Consider the following 22526-nt stretch of genomic DNA (forward strand, 5'->3'; position numbering starts at 1 on the left):
GAGAGAGTGGGGACGGGTATTAATGACAATGAGAGAGTGGGGAATGGGTATTAGTGACAATGAAAGTGGGGGAATGGCTATTAGCGACAATGGGAGAGTTGGGATGGGTATTAGTGACAATGAATGTGGGGGAACAGGCATTAGTGACAATGAGAGAGTGGGTGATTGTGTATTAGTGACAATGAGACAGTGGGCAAATGGGTATTAGTGACAATGAGACCATCAGTGAACGGGTATTAGTGACAACGAGAGAGTGGGGATGGGTATTGGTGACAATGAGACAGTGGGCGAATGGGTATTAGTGACAATGACAGTGTGGGGGAACGGGAATTAGTGGCAATGAGAGAGTGGGCGAACAGGTATTAGTGACAATGATAGAGTGAGGGGACGTGTATTAGTGACAGTGAGAGAGTGGACAAAGGGGTATTACTGACAATGGGACAGTGGGCGAACGGGTATTAGTGACAATGAGACAGTGGGCGAACGGGTATTAGTGACAGTGAGAGTGGGGGGACGGGAATTAGTGACAGTGAGAGTGGGAGAATGGGTATTAGTGACAATGAGAGACTGGGGACAGGTATTAGTCACACTGAGAGAGTGGGGATGGGTATTAGTCACAAAGAGAGAGTGGGGATGGGTATTAGTGAGAATGAGAGTGGGGGAATGGGTATTAGCGAGAATGAAAGTGGGGGAATGGCTATTAGTGACAATGGCAGAGTGGGGACGGGTATTAGTGACAATGAATGTGGGGGAATAGGTATTAGTGACAATGAGAGAGTGGGGGAAACGGGTTTTGTGACCATGACAGAGTGGGGATAGGTATTAGTGACAATGAGAGAGTGGGGATGGGTACTAGTGACAATGAATGTGGGGAATAGGTATTAGTGACAATGAGAGAATGGGGATGGGTATTAGTGACAATCGGAGAGTGGGGAAAGGGGTATTAGTGACAATGAAAGTGGGGGAATGGGTATTAGTGATAATGAGAGAGTGGGGATGGGTTTTAGTGACAATAGAGTGGGGGGATGTCTATTAGTGACAATAGGAGAATGGGGATGGGAATTAGTGACAATAAGAGAGTGGGGGAATGGGTATAAGTGCCAATGAGAGAGCGGGGAAAGGGTATTGCGACATTGAGAGAGTGGGGGCAATGGCTATTAGTGACAATGAGAAAGTGGGGAAAGAGGTATTAGTGACGAGAGAGTAGGAAAGGGGGTATTGGTGACAATGATAGAGTGGGCGAACGGGTATTACTGACAATGAGAGAGTGGGGGAATGGGTATTAGTGACTATGAGACAGTGGGCGAATGGGTATTAGTGACACTGAGAGAGTGGGGGAATGGGTACTAGTGACAGTGACAGAGCGGGGGGACGGGTTATTAGTGACAATGAGGAGTGGGAGAACGGGTATTAGTAGAGTCAGAGAGTGGGGACGGGTACTTGTGACAATGAGATTGTGAGGTATGGGTATTCGTGACAATAAGAGATTGGGTATGGGTATTCGTGACAATGACTGGGGAAACTGGTATCAGTGACATTGAGAGAGTTGGGATGGGTATTAGTGACAACGAGAGTGGGGGAATGGGTATTCGTGACTATGAGAGTGTAGGAATGGGTATTCTTGACAATGAAAGAGTGGGGACGGGTATTAGTGACAATCACAGAGTGGGGACAGGTATTAGTGACGATGAGAGGGGGGGAATGAATATCAGTGACAATGAGAGAGTGGGAATGGGTATTAGTGAAAATGAGAGAGTGGGGACGGGTATTAGTGACAATGAGAAAGTGGGGACAGGTATTAGTGAAAATGAGAGTAGGCAAACAGGTATTCATAACAATGAGACTGTGGGGGAATGGGTATTAGTGACAATGAAAGAGGGGGAATGGTTATGAGTGACAATGGGAAAGTGGGGACTGGTATTAGTGACAATGAGAGAGTGGGGATAGGTATTAGTGACAATGAGACAGTGGGGACATGTCTTAGTGACAATGAGAGATTGGGGATAGGTATTAGTGACAATGAGAGAGTGGGCAAACAGGTATTAGTGAAAATGAGAGTGGGGGATTGGGTATTAGTGACAATGAGAGAGTGGGCAAAAAGCTATTAGTGACAATGAGACAGTGGGGATGAGTATTAGCGACAATGAAAGAGGGAAATGGGTATTAGTCACAATGAGAGCGGGGGGAGGGTATTAGTTACAATGAGAGAGTGGGGATGCATATGAGTGACAATGAGAGTGGGGGAATGGCTATTAGTGTCAATGGGAGAGTGGGGACGGGTATTAGTGACAATGAGAGAGTGGGGGAAGAGGTATTGTGACAATGACAGAGTGGGGATACACATTTGTGACAATGAGACTGTGGAGAAATGGCTATTAGTGACATTGGGAAATGGGGACGACTATTAGTGACAATGAGAGAGTGGGGATAGGTATTAGTGACAATGAGACAGTGGGGACATGTCTTAGTGACAATGAGAGATTGGGGATAGGTATTAGTGACAATGAGAGAGTGGGCAAACAGGTATTAGTGACAATGGGAGTGGGGAATTGGGTATTGGTGACAATGAGAGAGTGGGCAAAAAGGTATTAGTGACAATGAGGGACTGGGAGAATGGGTATTAGTGACAATGAGAGAGTGGGTGAATGGGTATTAGTGACAGTGAGAGAGTGGGGACAGGTATCAGTGAAAATGAGAGTAGGCAAACAGGTATCGTAACAATGAGACTGTGGGGGAATGGGTATTAGTGACAATGAAAGAGGGGGAATGGTTATGAGTGACAATGGGAAAGTGGGGACTGGTATTAGTGACAATGAGAGAGTGGGGATAGGTATTAGTGACAATGAGACAGTGGGGACATGTCTTAGTGACAATGAGAGATTGGGGATAGGTATTAGTGACAATGAGAGAGTGGGCAAACAGGTATTAGTGACAATGAGAGTGGGGCATTGGGTATTAGTGACAATGAGAGAGTGGGCAAAAAGCTATTAGTGACAATGAGACAGTGGGGATGAGTATTAGCGACAATGAAAGAGGGAAATGGGTATTAGTCACAATGAGAGCGGGGGGAGGGTATTAGTCACAATGAGAGAGTGGGGATGCATATGAGTGACAATGAGAGTGGGGGAATGGGTATTAGTGACAATGAAAGTGGGGGAATGAGTATTGGTGACAATGAAAGTGGGGGAATGGCTATTAGTGTCAATGGGAGAGTGGGGACGGGTATTAGTGACAATGAGAGAGTGGGGGAAGAGGTATTGTGACAATGACAGAGAGGGGATACACATTTGTGACAATGAGACTGTGGAGAAATGGCTATTAGTGACATTGGGAAATGGGGACGGCTATTAGTGACAATGAGAGAGTGGGGATAGGTATTAGTGACAATGAGACAGTGGGGACATGTCTTAGTGACAATGAGAGATTGGGGATAGGTATTAGTGACAATGAGAGAGTGGGCAAACAGGTATTAGTGACAATGGGAGTGGGGAATTGGGTATTGGTGACAATGAGAGAGTGGGCAAAAAGGTATTAGTGACAATGAGGGACTGGGAGAATGGGTATTAGTGACAATGAGAGAGTGGGTGAATGGGTATTAGTGACAGTGAGAGAGTGGGGACGGGTATTAGTGACAATGAGAGAGTGGGGACAGGTATTAGTGACAATGAGAGCAGGCAAACAGGTATTAGTGACAATGAGGGACTGGGAGAATGGGTATTAGTGACAATAAGACAGTGGGTGAATGGGTATTAGTGACAATGAGAGAGTGGGGGAATGGGTATTAGTGACAATGAGAGAGTGGGGACGGGTATTAGTGACAATGAGAGAGTGGGGACAGGTATTAGTGACAATGAGAGTAGGCAAACAGGTATTAGTGACAATGAGGGACTGGGAGAATGGGTATTAGTGACAATAAGACAGTGGGTAAATGGGTATTAGTGACAATTAGAGAGTGGGGGAATGGGTATTAGTGACAATGAGACAGTGGGAGAACAGGTATTAGTGACAACGAGAGATTGGAGATGGGCATTAGTGACAGTGACAGAGTGGGCGAATGGGTATTAGTGACAATGACAGTGTCGGGGAACGGGTATTAGTGACAGTGAGAGAGTGGGCGTACGGTTATTAGTGACAGCGAGAGAATGGGGATACAGGTATTAGTGACAGTGAGTGTGCGAGAATGGGTATTAGGTACAATGAGACAGTGGGCAAATGGGTATTAGTGACAATGAGACAGTCAGTGAACGGGTATTAGTGACAACGAGAGAGTGGGGATGGGTATTGGTGACAATGAGACAAGGGGCGAATGGGTATTAGTGACAATGACAGTGTGGGGGAACGGGAATTAGTGGCAATGAGAGAGTGGGCGAACAGGTATTAGTGACAATGATAGAGTGGGCGAACGGGTATTACTGACAGTGAGAGAGTGGGCGAACAGCTATTCGTGACAGTGAGAGAATGGGGGAACGTGTATTAGTGACAGTGAGAGAGTGGACAAAGTGGTATTACTGACAATGGGACAGTGGGCGAACGGGTATTAGTGACAATGAGACAGTGGGCGAACGGGTATTAGTGACAGTGAGAGTGGGGGAACGGGAATTAGTGACAGTGAGAGTGGGAGAATGGGTATTAGTGACAATGAGAGACTGGGGACAGGTATTAGTCACATTGAGAGAGTGGGGATGGGTATTAGTCACAATGAGAGAGTGGGGATGGGTATTAGTGACAATGAGAGTGGGGGAATGGGTATTAGCGAGAACGAAAGTGGGGGAATGGCTATTAGTGACAATGGCAGAGTGGGGACGGGTATTAGTGACAATGAATGTGGGGGAACAGGTATTAGTGACAATGAGAGAGTGGGGGCAACAGGTTTTGTGACAATGACAGAGTGGGGATAGGTATTAGTGACAATGAGAGAGTGGGGATGGGTACTAGTGACAATGAATGTGAGGAATAGGTATTAGTGACAATGAGAGAATGGGGATGGGTATTAGTGACAATTGGAGAGTGGGGAAAGGGGTATTAGTGACAATGAAAGTGGGGGAATGGGTATTAGTGATAATGAGAGAGTGGGGATGGGAATTAGTGACAATAAGAGAGTGGGGGAATGGGTATAAGTGCCAATGAGAGAGCGGGGAAAGGGGTATTTGCGACATTGAGAGACTGGGGGCCATGGCTATTAGTGACAATGAGAAAGTGGGGAAAGAGGTATTAGTGATGAGAGAGTAGGGAAAGGAGTATTGGTGAAAATGAGACACTGGGCGAATGGGTATTAGTGACTATGAGACAGTGGGCGAACGGGTATTAGTGACAGTGAGAGTGGACAAAGGGGTATTACTGACAATGGGACAGTGGGCGAACGGGTATTAGTGACTATGAGACAGTGGGCGAACGGGTATTAGTGACAGTGAGAGTGGGGGGACGGGAATTAGTGACAGTGAGAGTGGGAGAATGGGTATTAGTGACAATGTGAGACTGGGGACAGGTATTAGTCACATTGAGAGAGTGGGGATGGGTATTAGTCACAATGAGAGAGTGGGGATGGGTATTAGTGACAATGAGAGTGGGGGAATGGGTATTAGCGAGAATGAAAGTGGGGGAATGGCTATTAGTGACAATGGCAGAGTGGGGACGGGTATTAGTGACCATAGAGTGGGGGGATGTCTATTAGTGACAATGGGAGAATGGGGATGGGGATTAGTAACAATAAGAGAGTGGGGGAATGGGTATAAGTGGCAATGAGAGAGCGGGGAAAGGGGTATTTGCGACATTGAGAGACTGGGGGCCATGGCTATTAGTGACAATGAGAAAGTGGGGAAAGGAGTATTGGTGAAAATGAGACACTGGGCGAATGGGTATTAGTAACTATGAGACAGTGGGCGAATGGGTATTAGTGACAATGAGAGACTGGTGGAACGGGTATTAGTGACAGTGAGAGAATGGGGGAACATTTATAAGTGACAGTGAGAGAGTGGACAAAGGGGTATTACTGACAATGGGACAGTGGGCGAACGGGTATTAGTGACAATGAGACAGTGGGCGAACGGGTATTAGTGACAGTGAGAGTGGGGGGACGGGAATTAGTGACAGTGAGAGTGGGAGAATGGGTATTAGTGACAATGTGAGACTGGGGACAGGTATTAGTCACATTGAGAGAGTGGGGATGGGTATTAGTCACAATGAGAGAGTGGGGATGGGTATTAGTGACAATGAGAGTGGGGGAATGGGTATTAGCGAGAATGAAATTGGGGGAATGGCTATTAGTGACAATGGCAGAGTGGGGACGGGTATTAGTGACAATAGAGTGGGGGGATGTCTATTAGTGACAATGGGAGAATGGGGATGGGGATTAGTGACAATAAGAGAGTGGGGGAATGGGTATAAGTGGCAATGAGAGAGCGGGGAAAGGGGTATTTGCGACATTGAGAGAGTGGGGGCAATGGCTATTAGTGACAATGAGAAAGTTGGGAAAGAGGTATTGGTGACGAGAGAGTAGGAAAGGGGGTATTGGTGACAATGATAGAGTGGGCGAACGGGTATTACTGACAATGAGAGAGTGGGGGAATGGGTATTAGTGACTATGAGACAGTGGGCGAATGGGTATTAGTGACAGTGAGAGAGTGGGGGAATGGGTACTAGTGACAGTGACAGAGCGGGGGGACGGGTTATTAGTGACAATGTGAGAGTGGGGGAACGGGTATTAGTGACAATGAGAGAGTGGTCGAATGGATATTAGTGATAATTAGAGAGTGGGGACATGTATTGGTGGCAATGAGTGTGGGGGAATGGTTATTCGTGACAATGAGAGAGTGGGGAAACGGGTATTAGTGAGAGTGAGAGTGTGGCGACGGGTATTAGTGAGAATGAGAGAGTGGGGACGGGTATTAGTGACAATCAGAGAGTTGGGACGGGTATTAGAGACAATGACAGTGTGGGAACTTGTATTACTGAAATTGAAAGTGGGGAATGGGTATTAGTCACAATAATAGATTGGCGAAGCATATTAGTGACAATGAAAGTGGAGGAATGGGCAATAGTGACAATGAGAGAGTGGGGCGGGTATTAGCGACAATGAGAGAGTGGGGATGGGTACCAGTGAGAATGAGAGAGTGGGGACAGGTATTAGTGACTATGAGTGTAGTGGAATGGGTATTAGTGCCCATCAGAGAGTGGTGATGGGTATTAGTGACAATGAGGAGTGGGTATGGGTATTCGTGACAATGACTGGGGAAACTGGTATCAGTGACATTGAGAGAGTTGGGATGGGTATTAGTGACAACGAGAGTGGGGGAATGGGTATTCTTGACTATGAGAGTGTAGGAATGGGTATTCTTGACAATGAAAGAGTGGGGACGGGTATTAGTGACAATCACAGAGTGGGGACAGGTATTAGTGACGATGAGAGTGGGGGAATGAATATCAGTGACAATGAGAGAGTGGGAATGGGTATTAGTGACAATGAGAGAGTGGGGATGGGTATTAGTCACAATGAGAGAGTGGGGATGGGTATTAGTGACAATGAGAGTGGGGGAATGGGTATTAGCGAGAATGAAAGTGGGGGAATGGCTATTAGTGACAATGGCAGAGTGGGGACGGGTATTAGTGACAATGAATGTGGGGGAACAGGTATTAGTGACAATGAGACAGTCAGTGAACGGGTATTAGTGACAACGAGAGAGTGGGGATGGGTATTGGTGACAATAAGACAGTGGGCGAATGGGTATTAGTGACAATGACAGTGTGGGGGAACGAGAATTAGTGGCAATGAGAGAGTGGGCGAACAGGTATTAGTGACAATGATAGAGTGGGCGAACGGGTATTACTGACAGTGAGAGTGGGCGAACGGCTATTAGTGACAGTGAGAGAATGGGGGAACGTGTATTAGTGACAGTGAGAGAGTGGACAAAGGGGTATTACTGACAATGGGACAGTGGGCGAACGGGTATTAGTGACAATGAGACAGTGGGCAAACGGGTATTAGTGACAGTGAGAGTGGGGGAACGGGAATTAGTGACAGTGAGAGTGGGAGAATGGGTATTAGTGACAATGAGAGACTGGGGACAGGTATTAGTCACATTGAGAGAGTGGGGATGGGTATTAGTCACAATGAGAGAGTGGGGATGGGTATTAGTGACAATGAGAGTGGGGGAATGGGTATTAGCGAGAACGAAAGTGGGGGAATGGCTATTAGTGACAATGGCAGAGTGGGGACGGGTATAAGTGACAATGAATGTGGGGGAACAGGTATTAGTGACAATCAGAGAGTGGGGGCAACAGGTTTTGTGACAATGACAGAGTGGGGATAGGCATTAGTGACAATGAGAGAGTGGGGATGGGTACTAGTGACAATGAATGTGGGGAATAGGTATTAGTGACAATGAGAGAATGGGGATGGGTATTAGTGACAATCGGAGAGTGGGGAAAGGGGTATTAGTGACAATGAAAGTGGGGGAATGGGTATTAGTGATAATGAGAGAGTGGGGATGGGTTTTAGTGACAATAGAGTGGGGGGCTGTCTATTAGTGACAATAGGAGAATGGGGATGGGAATTAGTGACAATAAGAGAGTGGGGGAATGGGTATAAGTGCCAATGAGAGAGCGGGGAAAGGGGTATTTGCGACATTGAGAGACTGGGGGCCAAGGCTATTAGTGACAATGAGAAAGTGGGGAAAGAGGTATTAGTGATGAGAGAGTAGGGAAAGGAGTATTGGTGAAAATGAGACACTGGGCGAACGGGTATTAGTGACTATGAGACAGTGGGCGAATGGGTATTAGTGACAATGAGAGAGTGGGGATGGGTATTAGTGACAATGAGAGTGGGGGAATGGGTATTAGCGAGAATGAAAGTGGGGGAATGGCTATTAGTGACAATGGCAGAGTGGGGACGCGTATTAGTGACAATGAATGTGGGGGAACAGGTATTAATGACAATGAGAGAGTGGGGGAAACGGGTTTTGTGACAATGACAGAGTGGGGATAGGTATTAGTGACAATGAGAGAGTGGGGATGGGTTTTAGTGACAATAGAGTGGGGGGCTGTCTATTAGTGACAATAGGAGAATGGGGATGGGAATTAGTGACAATAAGAGAGTGGGGGAATGGGTATAAGTGGCAATGAGAGAGCGGGGAAAGGGGTATTTGCGACATTGAGAGAGTGGGGGCAATGGCTATTAGTGACAATGAGAAAGTGAGGAAAGAGGTATTAGTGACGAGAGAGTAGGGAAGGGGGTATTGGTGACAATGACAGAGTGAGGGAAGGGGCATTAGTGACTATGAAACAGTGGGCGAATGGGTATTAGTGACAGTGAGAGAGTGGGGGAATGGGTACTAGTGACAGTGACAGAGCGGGGGGACGGGTTATTAGTGACAATGAGATAGTGGGCGAACGGGTATTAGTGACACTGAGAGAGTGGGCGAACAGGTATTAGTGATAGTGAGAGAGTGAGCGAATGGGTATAAGTGACAGTGAGAGAGTGGGGAATGGGTATTAGTGACAATGAGAGAGTGGGAGAACAGGTATTAGTGACAATGAGAGAGTGGTCGAATGGGTATTAGTGATAATTAGAGAGTGGGGACATGTATTGGTGACAATGAGTGTGGGGGAATGGTTATTCGTGACAGTGAGAGAGTGGGGGAACGGGTATTCGTGAGAGTGAGAGTGTGGCGACGGGTATTAGTGAGAATGAGAGAGTGGGGACGGGTATTAGTGACAATCAGAGAGTTGGGACGGGTATTAGAGACAATGACAGTGTGGGAACTTGTATTACTGAAATTGAAAGTGGGGAATGGGTATTAGTCACAATAATAGATTGGCGAAGCGTATTAGTGACAATGAAAGTGGAGGAATGGGCAATAGTGACAATGAGAGAGTGGGGCGGGTATTAGCGACAATGAGAGAGTGGGGATGGGTACCGGTGAGAATGAGAGAGTGGGGACAGGTATTAGTGACTATGAGTGTAGGGGAATGGGTATTAGTGCCCATCAGAGAGTGGTGATGGGTATTAGTGACAATGAGGAGTGGGAGAATGGGTATTAGTAGAGTCAGATAGTGGGGACGGGTACTTGTGACAATGAGATTCTGAGGTATGGGTATTCGTGACAATAAGAGGGTGGGTATGGGCATTCGTGACAATGACTGGGGAAACTGGTATCAGTGACATTGAGAGAGTGGGGATGGGTATTAGTGACAACGAGAGTGGGGGAATTGGTATTAGTGACAATGAGAGTGGGGGAATGGGTATTCGTGACTATGAGAGTGTAGGAATGGGTATTCTTGACAATGAAAGAGTGGGGACGGGTATTAGTGACAATCACAGAGTGGGGACAGGTATTAGTGACGATGAGAGTGGGGGAATGAATATCAGTGACAATGAAAGAGTGGGAATGGGTATTAGTGACAATGATAGTGTGGGGGAACGGGAATTAGTGACAATGAGAGAGTGGGCGAACAGGTATTAGTGACAATGATAGAGTGGGCGAACAGGTATTAGTGACAGTGAGAGAGTGGGCGAACGGCTATTAGTGACAGTGAGAGAATGGTGGAACAGGTATTAGTGACAGTGAGAGAGTGAGCGAACCGCTATTAGTGACAGTGAGAGAATGAGGGAACGTGTATTAGTGACAGTGAGAGAGTGGACAAAGGGGTATTACTGACAATGGCACAGTGCGCGAATGGGTATCAGTGACAATGAGACAGTGGGCGAACGGGTATTAGTGACAGTGAGAGTGGGGGACGGGAATTAGTGACAGTGAGAGTGGGAGAATGGGTATTAGTGACAATGAAAGTGGGGGAATGGCTATTAGTGACAATGGGAAAGTGGGGACGGGTATTAGTGACAATGAGAGAGTGCGGATAGGTATTAGTAACAATGAGAGATTGGGGATAGGTATTAGTGACAATGAGAGAGTGAGCAAACAGGTATTAGTTACAATGAGAGTGAGGGATTGGGTATTACTGACAATGAGAGAGTGGGCAAAAAGGTATTAAGTGACAATGAGAGAGTCGGGACGGGTATTAGTCACAATGAGAGAGAGGGGATGGGTATTTGTGACAATGAAGGGGGGAATGGGTATTAGTCATAATGAGAGAGTGAGGACGAGTAATAGTGACAATGAGAGAGTGGGGATACGTATGAGTGACAATGAGAGTGGGGGAATGGGTATTAGTGACAATGAGAGTGGGGGAATGGCTATTAGCGACAATGGGAGAGTGGTGACCGTTATTAGTGACAATGAATGTGGGGTAACAGGTATTAGTGACAATGAGAGAGTGGGGGAAGGGGTATTGTGACAATGACAGAGTGGGGATAGATATTTGTGACAATGAAACTGTGGGGGAATGGGTATTAGTGACAATGAAAGTGGGGGAATGGCTAGTAGTGACATTGGGAAAACAGGAACAGTATTAGTGACAATGAGAGAGTGGGGATAGGTATTAGTGACAATGAGACAGTGGGGACATGTCTTAGTGACAATGAGAGATTGGGGATAGGTATTAGTGACAATGAGAGAGTGGGCAAACAGGTATTAGTGACAATGAGAGTGGGGGATTGGGTATTGGTGACAATGAGAGAGTGGGCAAAAAGGTATTAGTGATAATGAGGGACTGGGAGAATGGGTAATAGTGACAATGAGAGAGTGGGTGAATGGGTATTAGTGACAGTGAGAGAGTGAGCGAACAGGTATTAGTGACAATGGGAGAGTAGAGATGGGTAGTAGTGACAGGGAGAGAGTGGGAAAACGGGTATTAGTGACAATGACAGTGTGGGGGAACAGGTATTAGTGTCAGTGAGAGAGTGGGCGTATACTTATTAGTGACAGTGCGATAGTGGGGGGCCGGATATTACTGACAGTGAGAGAGTGGGCCAATGGGTACTAGTGACAGCGAGAGAATGGGGGAACAGGTATTAGTGACAGTGAGAGACTGGACGAACGGGTATTAATGACAATGAGACAGCTGGCTAATGGGTGTTAGTGACATTGAGACGAGGGCGAACGGGTATTAGTGACAGTGAGAGTGGGGGAACGGGTATTAGTGACAGTGAGAGTACGAGAATGGGTATTAGTGACAATGAAGAGGGGAATGGGATTTAGTCACACTGAGAGAGTGGGAACGGGTATTAGTCACAAGGAGAGAGTGGGGACGGGTATTAGTGACAATGAGAGAGTCGGGAAAGGGTATTAGTCACAATGAGAGAGTGGGGTTGGGTATTAGTGACAATGAAGAGGGGAATGGGCATTAGTGACAATGAAAGAGGGAAATGGGTATTAGTCACAATGAGAGCATGGGGATGGGTATTAGTGACAATGAAGAGAGGAATGGGTTTTAGTCACACTGAGAGAGTGGGAACGGGTATTGGTCACAAGGAGAGAGTGGGGACGGGTATTAGTGACAATGAGAGAGTCGGGAATGTGTATTAGTGACAATGAAAGTGGGAGAATGGCTATTAGTGACAATGGGAGAGTGGGGACAGTTATCAGTGACAATGAATGGGGTCAGTGACAATGAGAGATTGGGGACATGTACTATTGCCAATGAGAGACTGGGTACAGGTATTAGTGAGAATGAGAGAGTGGGGACAGGTATTAGTGACTATGAGAGTGGAGGGAATGAGTATTAGAGACAATGAGAGAGTGGGGGAATGGGTATTAGTGACAATGAGAGAGTGGGGACATGTATTAGTGACAATGAAAGTCGGGGAATGGGTATTAGTGACAATGAGAGTGCGGAGCGGGTATTAATGACAATGAGAGAGTGGGGACGGGTATTAGTGACAATGAGAGAGTGGGGATGGGTATTAGTCACAATGAGAGAGTGGGGATGGGTATTAGTGACAGTGAGAGAGTGGGGGGATGGGTATTAGTGACAATGAGACAGTGGGCGAACGGGTACTAGTGACAATCAGACAGTAGGCAAACGGATACTAGTGACAGTGAGAGAGAGGGCAAACGAGTATTAGAGACAGTGAGATAGTGGGGGAACGGGTATTAGTGACAGTGAGATAGTGGGGGAACGGGTATTAGTGACGGTGAGAGTGGGAGAATGGGTATTAGTGACAACGAGAGAGTGGGGACGGGTATTAGTCACAATGAGAGAGTGGGGACGGGTATTTGTGACAATGAGAGAGTGGAGATGGGTATTACTGAAAATGAGAGAGTGGAGATGGGTATTAATGACAATGAGAGAGTGGAGACAGGTATTAGTGACAATGAGAGTGGGGATAGGTATTAGTGACAATCAGAGAGTGGGCAAACAGGTATTAGTGACAATGAGAGAGTGGGGACGGGTGTTAGTGACAATGAGTGATTGGGGGAATGGGTATTAGTGACAATGAAAGAGTGGGGGAATGGGTATTAGTGACAATGAGAAAGTGGGGAAAGAGGTATTAGTGACAGTGAGAGCGGGGGTGGGGTTTATTAGTGACAAGGAGACAGTGGGCGAATGGGTATTAGTGACAATGAGAGAGTGGGAGAATGGGTATTAGTGACAATGAGAGAGTGGGGACGGGTATTAGTGACAATGAGAGAGTGGGGATGGGTATTAGTGACAGTGAGAGAGTGGGGGATGGGTATTAGTGACAATGAGACAGTGGGCGAACGGGTACTAGTGACAATCAGACAGTAGGCAAACGGATACTAGTGACAGTGAGAGAGAGGGCAAACGAGTATTAGAGACAGTGAGATAGTGGGGGAACAGGTATTAGTGACAGTGAGATAGTGGGGGAACGGGTATTAGTGACGGTGAGAGTGGGAGAATGGGTATTAGTGACAATGAGAGAGTGGGGACGGGTATTAGTCACAATGAGAGAGTGGGGACGGGTATTTGTGACAATGAGAGAGGGCGAAAAGGTATTAGTGACAATGAGACTGTGGGGGAATGGCTATTAGTGACAATGGGAGAGTGGGGATAGGTATTAGTGACAATGAGAGAGTGGGCAAACAGGTATTAGTGACAATGAGAGAGTGGGGGAATGGGTATTAGTGACAATGACAGAGTGAGTGAATGGGTATTAGTGACAATAAGAGAGTGGGGATGGGTATTAGTGACAATGAGAGAGTGGGGACATGTATTAGTGACAATGAAAGTCGGGGAATGGGTATTAGTGACAATGAGAGTGCGGAGCGGGTATTAGTGACAATGAGAGAGTGGGGATGGGTATTAGTGACAATGAAAGTGGGGGGATGGCTAATAGTGACAATGGGAGAGTGGGAATGGGTATTAGTGACAATGAATGTGGGGAAATGGGTAGTAGTGACAATGAGAGAGTGGGGGAATGTGTATTTGTCACAATGAGAGAGTGGGGACGGGTGTTAGTGACAATGAGGAAGTGAGGAAAGAGGTATTAGTGACAATTAATGGAGTGAGGCAAGAGGTATTAATGACAATGAGAGAGTGGGGAAAGGGGTATTAGTGACAATGAAAGTAGGGGAATTGGTATTAGTGACAATGAAAGAGTGGGGGAATGGGTATTAGTGACAATGAGAAAGTGGGGAAAGAGGTATTAGTGACAGTGAGAGAGCGGGGGTCAGGTTTATTAGTGACAATGAGACAGTGGGCGAACGGGTATTAGTGAGAATGCGAGAGTGGGGACGGGTATTAGTGACAATCATAGAGTGGGGATGGGTATTACTGACAACGACAGTGGGGGAACATGTATTACTGACATTGAAAGTGGGGAATGGGTATTAGTCACAATGAGAGAGTGGGGAAGCGTATTAGTGACAATGAAAGTGGAGGAATGGGCATTCGTGACAATATGAGAGTGGGGATAGGTATTAGTGACAATGACTGTGGGGAAACTGGTATCAGTGACATTGAGCGAGTGGGGATGGTATTAGTAACAACGAGAGTGGGGGAAAGGGTATTCGTGACTATGAGAGTGTAGGAATGGGTATTCGTGACAATGAAAGAGTGGGGACGGGTATTAGTGACAATCAGAGAGTGGGGACGGGTATTAGTGACAATGAGAGAGGGGTAATAGGCATTGCTGACAGTGAGAGAGTGGGGACATGTATTACTGACAATGGAAGTGGGGAATGGGTATTAGTCACAATCAAAAGGTGGGGATGGGTATTAGTGACAATGAGAGAGTGGGGACATATATTAGTGACAATGAGAGAGTGGGGACATATATTAGTGACAATGACTGTGGAGGAACGGGTATTTGTGACAATGAGAGAGTGGGAGAATGGGTATTAGTGACAATGAGAGAGTGGGGACGGGTATTAGTGCGAGTGAGAGAGTGGGGACGGGGATTAGTGAGAGTGAGAGAGCGGGGATGGGTATTAGTTACAATGAGAGTGGGGGAACAGGTATTAGTGACAATGAGTGTGGGAGAATGGGTATTAGTTACAATGAGACAGCGAGGAAATGTATTAGTGACAATGACTGTGGGGCGATGGATATCAGTGACAATGAGAGAGTGGGGACATGTACTGCTGCCAATGAGAGAGTGGGTACAGGTAGTGAGAATGAGAGAGTGGGGACAGGTATTAGTGACTATGAGATTGGAGGGAATGAGTATTAGAGACAATGAGAGAGTGGGGGAATGGGTATTAGTGACAATGAGAGAGTGGGGACATGTATTAGTGACAATGAAAGTCGGGGAATGGGTATTAGTGACAATGAGAGTGCGGAGCGGGTATTAGTGACAATGAGAGAGTGGGGATGGGTATTAGTGACAATGAAAGTGAGGGGATGGCTAATAGTGACAATGGGAGAGTGGGAATGGGTATTAGTGACAATGAATGTGGGGAAATGGGTATTAGTGACAATGAGAGAGTGGGGGAATGTGTATTTGTCACAATGAGAGAGTGGGGACGGTTGTTAGTGACAATGAGTGATTGGGGGATTGGGTATTAGTGACAATGAGGGAGTGAGGAAAGAGGTATTAGTGACAATTAATGGAGTGAGGAAAGAGGTATTAATGACAATGAGAGAGTGGGGAAAGGAGTATTAGTGACAATGAAAGTAGGGGAATGGGTATTAGTGACAATGAAAGAGTGGGGGAATGGGTATTAGTGACCATGAGAAAGTGGGGAAAGAGGTATTAGTGACAGTGAGAGAGCGGGGGTCGGGTTTATTAGTGACAATGAGACAGTGGGCGAACGGGTATTAGTGACACTGAGAGAGTGGGCGAACGGGTATTAGTGACAGGGAGACAGATGGCGAACGGGTATTAGTGACACTGAGAGAGTGGGGAAAGGGTTATTAGTGAGAATGAGAGAGTGGGGACAGGTATTAGTGACAATCATAGAGTGGGGATGGGTATTACTGACAACGACAGTGGGGGAACATGTATTACTGACATTGAAAGTGGGGAATGGGTATTAGTCACAATGAGAGAGTGGGGAAGCGTATTAGTGACAATGAAAGTGGAGGAATGGGCATTCGTGACAATGAGAGAGTGGGGATAGGTATTAGTGACAATGACTGTGGGGAAACTGGTATCAGTGACATTGAGCGAGTGGGGATGGTATTAGTAACAACGAGAGTGGGGGAATGGGTATTCGTGACTATGAGAGTGTAGGAATGGGTATTCGTGACAATGAAAGAGTGGGGACGGGTATTAGTGACAATCAGAGAGTGGGGACGGGTATTAGTGACAATGAGAGAGGGGTAATAGGCATTGCTGACAGTGAGAGAGTGGGGACATGTATTACTGACAATGGAAGTGGGGAATGGGTATTAGTCACAATCAAAGGGTGGGGATGGGTATTAGTGACAATGAGAGAGTGGGGACATATATTAGTGACAATGAGAGAGTGGGGACATATATTAGTGACAATGACTGTGGAGGAACGGGTATTTGTGACAATGAGAGAGTGGGAGAATGGGTATTAGTGACAATGAGAGAGTGGAGACGGGTATTAGTGCGAGTGAGAGAGTGGGGACGGGGATTAGTGAGAGTGAGAGAGCGGGGATGGGTATTAGTTACAATGAGAGTGGGGGAACAGGTATTAGTGACAATGAGTGTGGGAGAATGGGTATTAGTTACAATGAGACAGCGAGGAAATGTATTAGTGACAATGACTGTGGGGCGATGGATATCAGTGACAATGAGAGAGTGGGGACATGTACTACTGCCAATGAGAGAGTGGGTACAGGTAGTGAGAATGAGAGAGTGGGGGAATGGGTATTAGTGACAATGAGAGAGTGGGGACATGTATTAGTGACAATGAAAGTCGGGGAATGGGTATTAGTGACAATGAGAGTGCGGAGCGGGTATTAGTGACAATGAGAGAGTGGGGATGGGTATTAGTGACAATGAAAGTGGGGGGATGGCTAATAGTGACAATGGGAGAGTGGGAATGGGTATTAGTGATAATGAATGTGGGGAAATGGGTATTAGTGACAATGAGAGAGTGGGGGAATGTGTATTTGTCACAATGAGAGAGTGGGGATGGGTGTTAGTGACAATGAGTGATTGGGGGATTGGGTATTAGTGACAATGAGGGAGTGAGGAAAGAGGTATTAGTGACAATTAATGGAGTGAGGAAAGAGGTATTAATGACAATGAGAGAGTGGGGAAAGGAGTATTAGTGACAATGAAAGTAGGGGAATGGGTATTAGTGACAATGAAAGAGTGGGGGAGTGGGTATTAGTGACAATGAGAAAGTGGGGAAAGAGGTATTAGTGACAGTGAGAGAACGGGGGTCGGGTTTATTAGTGACAATGAGACAGTGGGCGAACGGATATTAGTGACACTGAGAGAGTGGGCGAACGAGTATTAGTGACAGGGAGACAGAGGGCGAATGGGTATTAGTGACACTGAGAGAGTGGGCGAACGGGTATTAGTGACAGGGAGACAGAGGGCGAATGGGTATTAGTGACACTGAGAGAGTGGGCGAACGGGTATTAGTGACAGGGGGACAGAGGGCGAACGGGTATTAGTGACACTGAGAGAGTGGGCGAACGGGTCTTCGTGATAGTGAGAGAGTGGGCGAACGGTTATTAGTGACACTGAGAGAGTGGTCGAACGGGTATTAGTGACAATTAGAGAGTGGCGACATGTATTAGTGACAATGAGTGTGGGGGAACAGTTATTCGTGACAATGAGAGAGTGGGGGAACGGATATTAGTGAGAGTGAGAGTATGGGGACAGGTATTAGTGAGAATGAGAGAGTGGGGACGGGTATTAGTGACAATCATAGAGTGGGGACGGGTATTACTGACAACGACAGTGGGGGAACATGTATTACTGACATTGAAAGTGGGGAATGGGTATTAGTCACAATGAGAGAGTGGGGATAGGTATTAGTGACAATGACTGTGAGGAAACTGGTATCAGTGACATTGAGCGAGTGGGGATGGTATTAGTAACAACGAGAGTGGGGGAATGGGTATTCGTGACTATGAGAGTGTAGGAATGGGTATTCGTGACAATGAAAGAGTGGGGACGGGTATTAGTGACAATCAGAGAGTGGGGACGGGTATTAGTGACAATGAGAGAGGGGTAATGGGCATTGGTGACAGTGAGAGAGTGGGGACATGTATTACTGACAATGGAAGTGGGGAATGGGTATTAGTCACAATCAAAGGGTGGGGATGGGTATTAGTGACAATGAGAGAGTGGGGACATATATTAGTGACAATGACTGTGGAGGAACGGGTATTTGTGACAATGAGAGAGTGGGAGAATGGGTATTAGTGACAATGAGAGAGTGGGGACGGGTATTAGTGCGAGTGAGAGAGTGGGGATGGGTATTAGTTACAATGAGAGTGGGGGAACAGGTATTAGTGACAATGAGTGTGGGAGAATGGGTATTAGTTACAATGATACAGCGAGGAAATGTATTAGTGACAATGACTGTGGGGCAATGGATATCAGTGACAATGAGAGAGTGGGGACATGTACTATTGCCAATGAGAGAGTGGGTACGGGTATTAGTGAGAATGAGAGAGTGGGGACAGGTATTAGTGACTATGAGAGTGGAGGGAATGAGTATTAGAGACAATGAGAGAGTGGGGGAATGGGTATTAGTGACAATGAGAGAGTGGGGACATGTATTAGTGACAATGAAAGTCGGGGAATGGGTATTAGTGACAATGAGAGTGCGGAGCGGGTATTAGTGACAATGAGAGAGTGGGGACGGGTATTAGTGACAATGAGAGAGTGGGGATGGGTATTAGTCACAATGAGAGAATGGGGATGGGTATTAGTGACAGTGAGAGAGTGGGACGATGGGTATTAGTGACAATGAGACAGTGGGCGAACGGGTACTAGTGACAATCAGACAGTGGGCAAATGGATACTAGTGACAGTGAGAGAGAGGGCAAACGAGTATTAGTGACAGTGAGATAGTGGGGGAACGGGTATTAGTGACAGTGAGAGTGGGAGAATGGGTATTAGTGACAATGAGAGAGTGGGGACGGGTATTAGTCACAATGAGAGAGTGGGGACGGGTATTTGTGACAATGAGAGTGGGCGAAAAGGTATTAGTGACAATGAGACTGTGGGGGAATGGCTATTAGTGACAATGGGAGAGTGGGGATAGGTGTTAGTGACAATGAGAGAGTGGGCAAACAGGTATTAGTGACAATGAGGGAGTGGGGGAATGGGTATTAGTGACAATGACAGAGTGAGTGAATGGGTATTCGTGACAATGAGAGAGTGGGGAAAGGGTTATTAGTGACAATGAGAGAGTGGGGAAAGGGTTATTAGTGACAATGATAAAGTGGGTGAACGGGTATTAGAGACAATGAGAGAGTGGGGACGGGTATTAGTGACAATGAGAGTGGGGGAATGGGTATTAGAGACAATGAGAGAGTGGGGGAATGGGTATTAGTGACAATGAGAGAGTGGGAATGGCTAATAGTGACAATGGGAGAGTGGGGATGGGTATTAGTGACAATGAATGTGGGGAAATGGGTATTAGTGACAATGAGAGAGTGGGGGAATGTGTATTTGTCACAATGAGAGAGTGGGGACATGTATTAGTGACAATGAGTGTGGGGAAACGGATATTAGTGACTATGAGAGAGTGGGTGAACGGGTATTAATGACAATGAAAGAGTGGGGACGAGTATTAGTGACAATGAGAGAGTGGTGATGGGTATTAGTGACAATGAGAAAGGGGGAACGGGTATTAGTCACAATGAGACAGTAGGGATGGGTATTAGTGACAATGAAAGTGGGAAATGGGTATTAGTCACAATGAGGAGTGGGGACGGATATTAGTGACAATGAGAGAGTGGACGAACGGGTATTTGTGACAGTGAGAGAATGGGGGAACGGGTATTAGTGACAGTGAAAGAGTGGGCGAACGGGTATTAGTGACAGTGAGAGTGGGGGGAATGGGTATTCGTGACAGTGAGAGAGTGGAGAAAGGGGTATTAATGACAATGAGAAAGTGGGGGAACGGGTATTAGTGACTATGAGAAAGTGGGGGAACCGGTATTAGTGACAATGAGAGAGTGGGCGATTGGGTATCAGTGACAATGAGACAGTGGGCAAAAGGGTATTAGTGACAATGAGAGAGTAGGGATGGGTATTAGTGACTATGAGAGAGTGGGGGAACGGGTATTAGTGACAATGAGAGAGTGGAGGCGGTGAAATAGGAAGTTGCTAGGAAGTGACAAGATTGCCACAACACTTATTTATATAATATTGCCTGAAATGTGTACTTTCATTGATACTCTTTAAAAAAAACCAGAAGCCTGCTTTCCTTTCAACATCTCATACAGTTACATCAGCACTTACTTGTAGACCTGCTCTCCTGAAAGCGCCCTCTCCAGGCCACACAGGGGGTGTAGCATGGGGAGTGATTTGTCTGGAGAGTGGCTCAGGGGATCTGGGGTATGCGTCAGTCCTGCTGGAGGATGTCATGTTTCTTGGAGTAGGACTGGCATCGAGGGTGGCAGGTGTGGCACTGAGGGTGGCAGGAGTGTCCCTGAGGGTGGCATTGAGGGTGGCAGGTGTGGCAGTGAGGGTGGCAGGAGTGGCTTGGAGGGTGGCAGGAGTGGCGTCGAGGGTGACAGGAGTGGCACTGAGGGTGGCAGGAGTGGCACTGAGGGTGGCAGGAGTGGCATCGAGGGTGGCTGGAGTGGCACTGAGGGTGGCAGGTGTGGCAGTGAGGGTGGCAGGAGTGGCTTGGAGGGTGGCTGGAGTGGCACTGAGGGTGGCATTGAGGGTGGCAGGAGTGTCCCTGAGGGTGGCATTGAGGGTGGCAGGAGTGGCACTGAGGGTGTGGATTTACCAGGCCACTTGCACAATCTGCTGGGCAGCAGTCAGAAGAATATCTATCAGAATGGAGGATGAATGACCTGTGTCCTGCAGACTGTCTGGCTTTAGAGAGCAACAGGTGAAGAGTTCAGCATGACTCTACCAACTTCCTGCTCTTTGCTGAGTGTTACTCGATATCAATATTGTAATAGTTCTCTTTTTATTTGGCCGTCTCTTACTCTCACTCGCACTGCCTTGGGTTGCCCTGATGGTGGAAATATCTTCAGCTGGAACCTACCGTCATCTTTCTCAGATTCTGAATCTTGGCTCTCGGCAGCAGCTGGGAAATAAACCACATTTTAGAAAAGTCATGCAGTCCACGATACTCGAACTCTCTCATTGCCATGTTAAACCCACTTCAAGTGGAAGCCATCCCCTTGATCACCACTCTGCTAACTGTGAACTCTCTGTTTGACACTGAGATAAGCTTCCGACTACAGCTGCACTCCATTACAAAGTCTGCCCATTGCCAGCTCTAATAATCACCGGTTACCACCTCTGATTCGACTGAGGTTAAAGTGGAAGAAGATAGCAGTTCAATTTTAACCAGTGTTCAAGACAGAAGGCCAGAGGTAACAGCTAAAGTCTGCAGAAGTTAACTGAGCAGTTAATAGAGATGATGGGATCCTGATGGAGGAGGTTGTGCATCAATTCAGATCCACCAGAAGGATGTGATGGTCTCAGAGAAAGGATGAAAGGGATTCATCAGAATGAGACTAAGAACAAGAAGTTAAGGAATCAGAACCAGGATCAGGTTTAATATCACCAGCATATGTATAAAATTTATTAACTTTGTGGCAGCATACAATGCAATACATCGTAAATATAGAAGAAACTGAACTACAGTAAGTGTATATGTATGTGTGTATGTGTTTATATATTAAATAGTTAAATTAAAACAAATAGTGCAAAAACAGAAATTAAAAGAAAGGCGTGAGGTAGTGTTCATGGTTTCAATGTCCAGTTAGAAATTGGATGGCAGAGGGGAAGAAGCTGTTCCTGAATCATTGAGTGTGTGCCTTCAGGCCTCTGTACCTTCTACCTGATGGTAACTAGGGTTATTGTAGATCAGAGAAGGTTATCAGGACAGACAAGAAAGCTATTTAAAGTCAGTTTCAGATTCAATAAGTAAAGGGAAAGTGTCCTCGGTGACGGAAAGGCCAACAACTAGAGGGAAATTTTTGAGTGAATAGAAAATGGATCAAAGCTGCCATGAAATAAATATAGCTTCACGAACCAAGTGGTTACAATTTGGGGTACCCATTCATAGGTAATTGTCAAGGGAAAATTTTATAAATACTTG

General features: G+C 46.5%; 1 protein-coding gene across 5 annotated transcripts in view; it reads right to left on the minus strand.

The window, feature by feature from the left end:
- The window catches only part of LOC134345467 (cilium assembly protein DZIP1L-like), a 237246-nt gene that overhangs the window by 153133 nt on the left and 61587 nt on the right, over positions 1-22526 (minus strand). For all 5 annotated transcript variants that reach the window (XR_010017710.1, XM_063046168.1, XM_063046170.1 and 2 more), the window contains one exon: positions 21462-21503. Coding sequence is in view for 4 of the 5 variants with exons in the window: in XM_063046168.1 (XP_062902238.1) it covers positions 21462-21503 (42 nt within the window). In the remaining variant the exon portion in view is untranslated. The remainder of the gene's footprint in view (positions 1-21461; positions 21504-22526) is intronic.

This window comes from Mobula hypostoma, chromosome 4 (genome assembly GCF_963921235.1).
Source record: "Mobula hypostoma chromosome 4, sMobHyp1.1, whole genome shotgun sequence".
Taxonomy (NCBI): Eukaryota; Metazoa; Chordata; class Chondrichthyes; order Myliobatiformes; family Myliobatidae; genus Mobula; species Mobula hypostoma.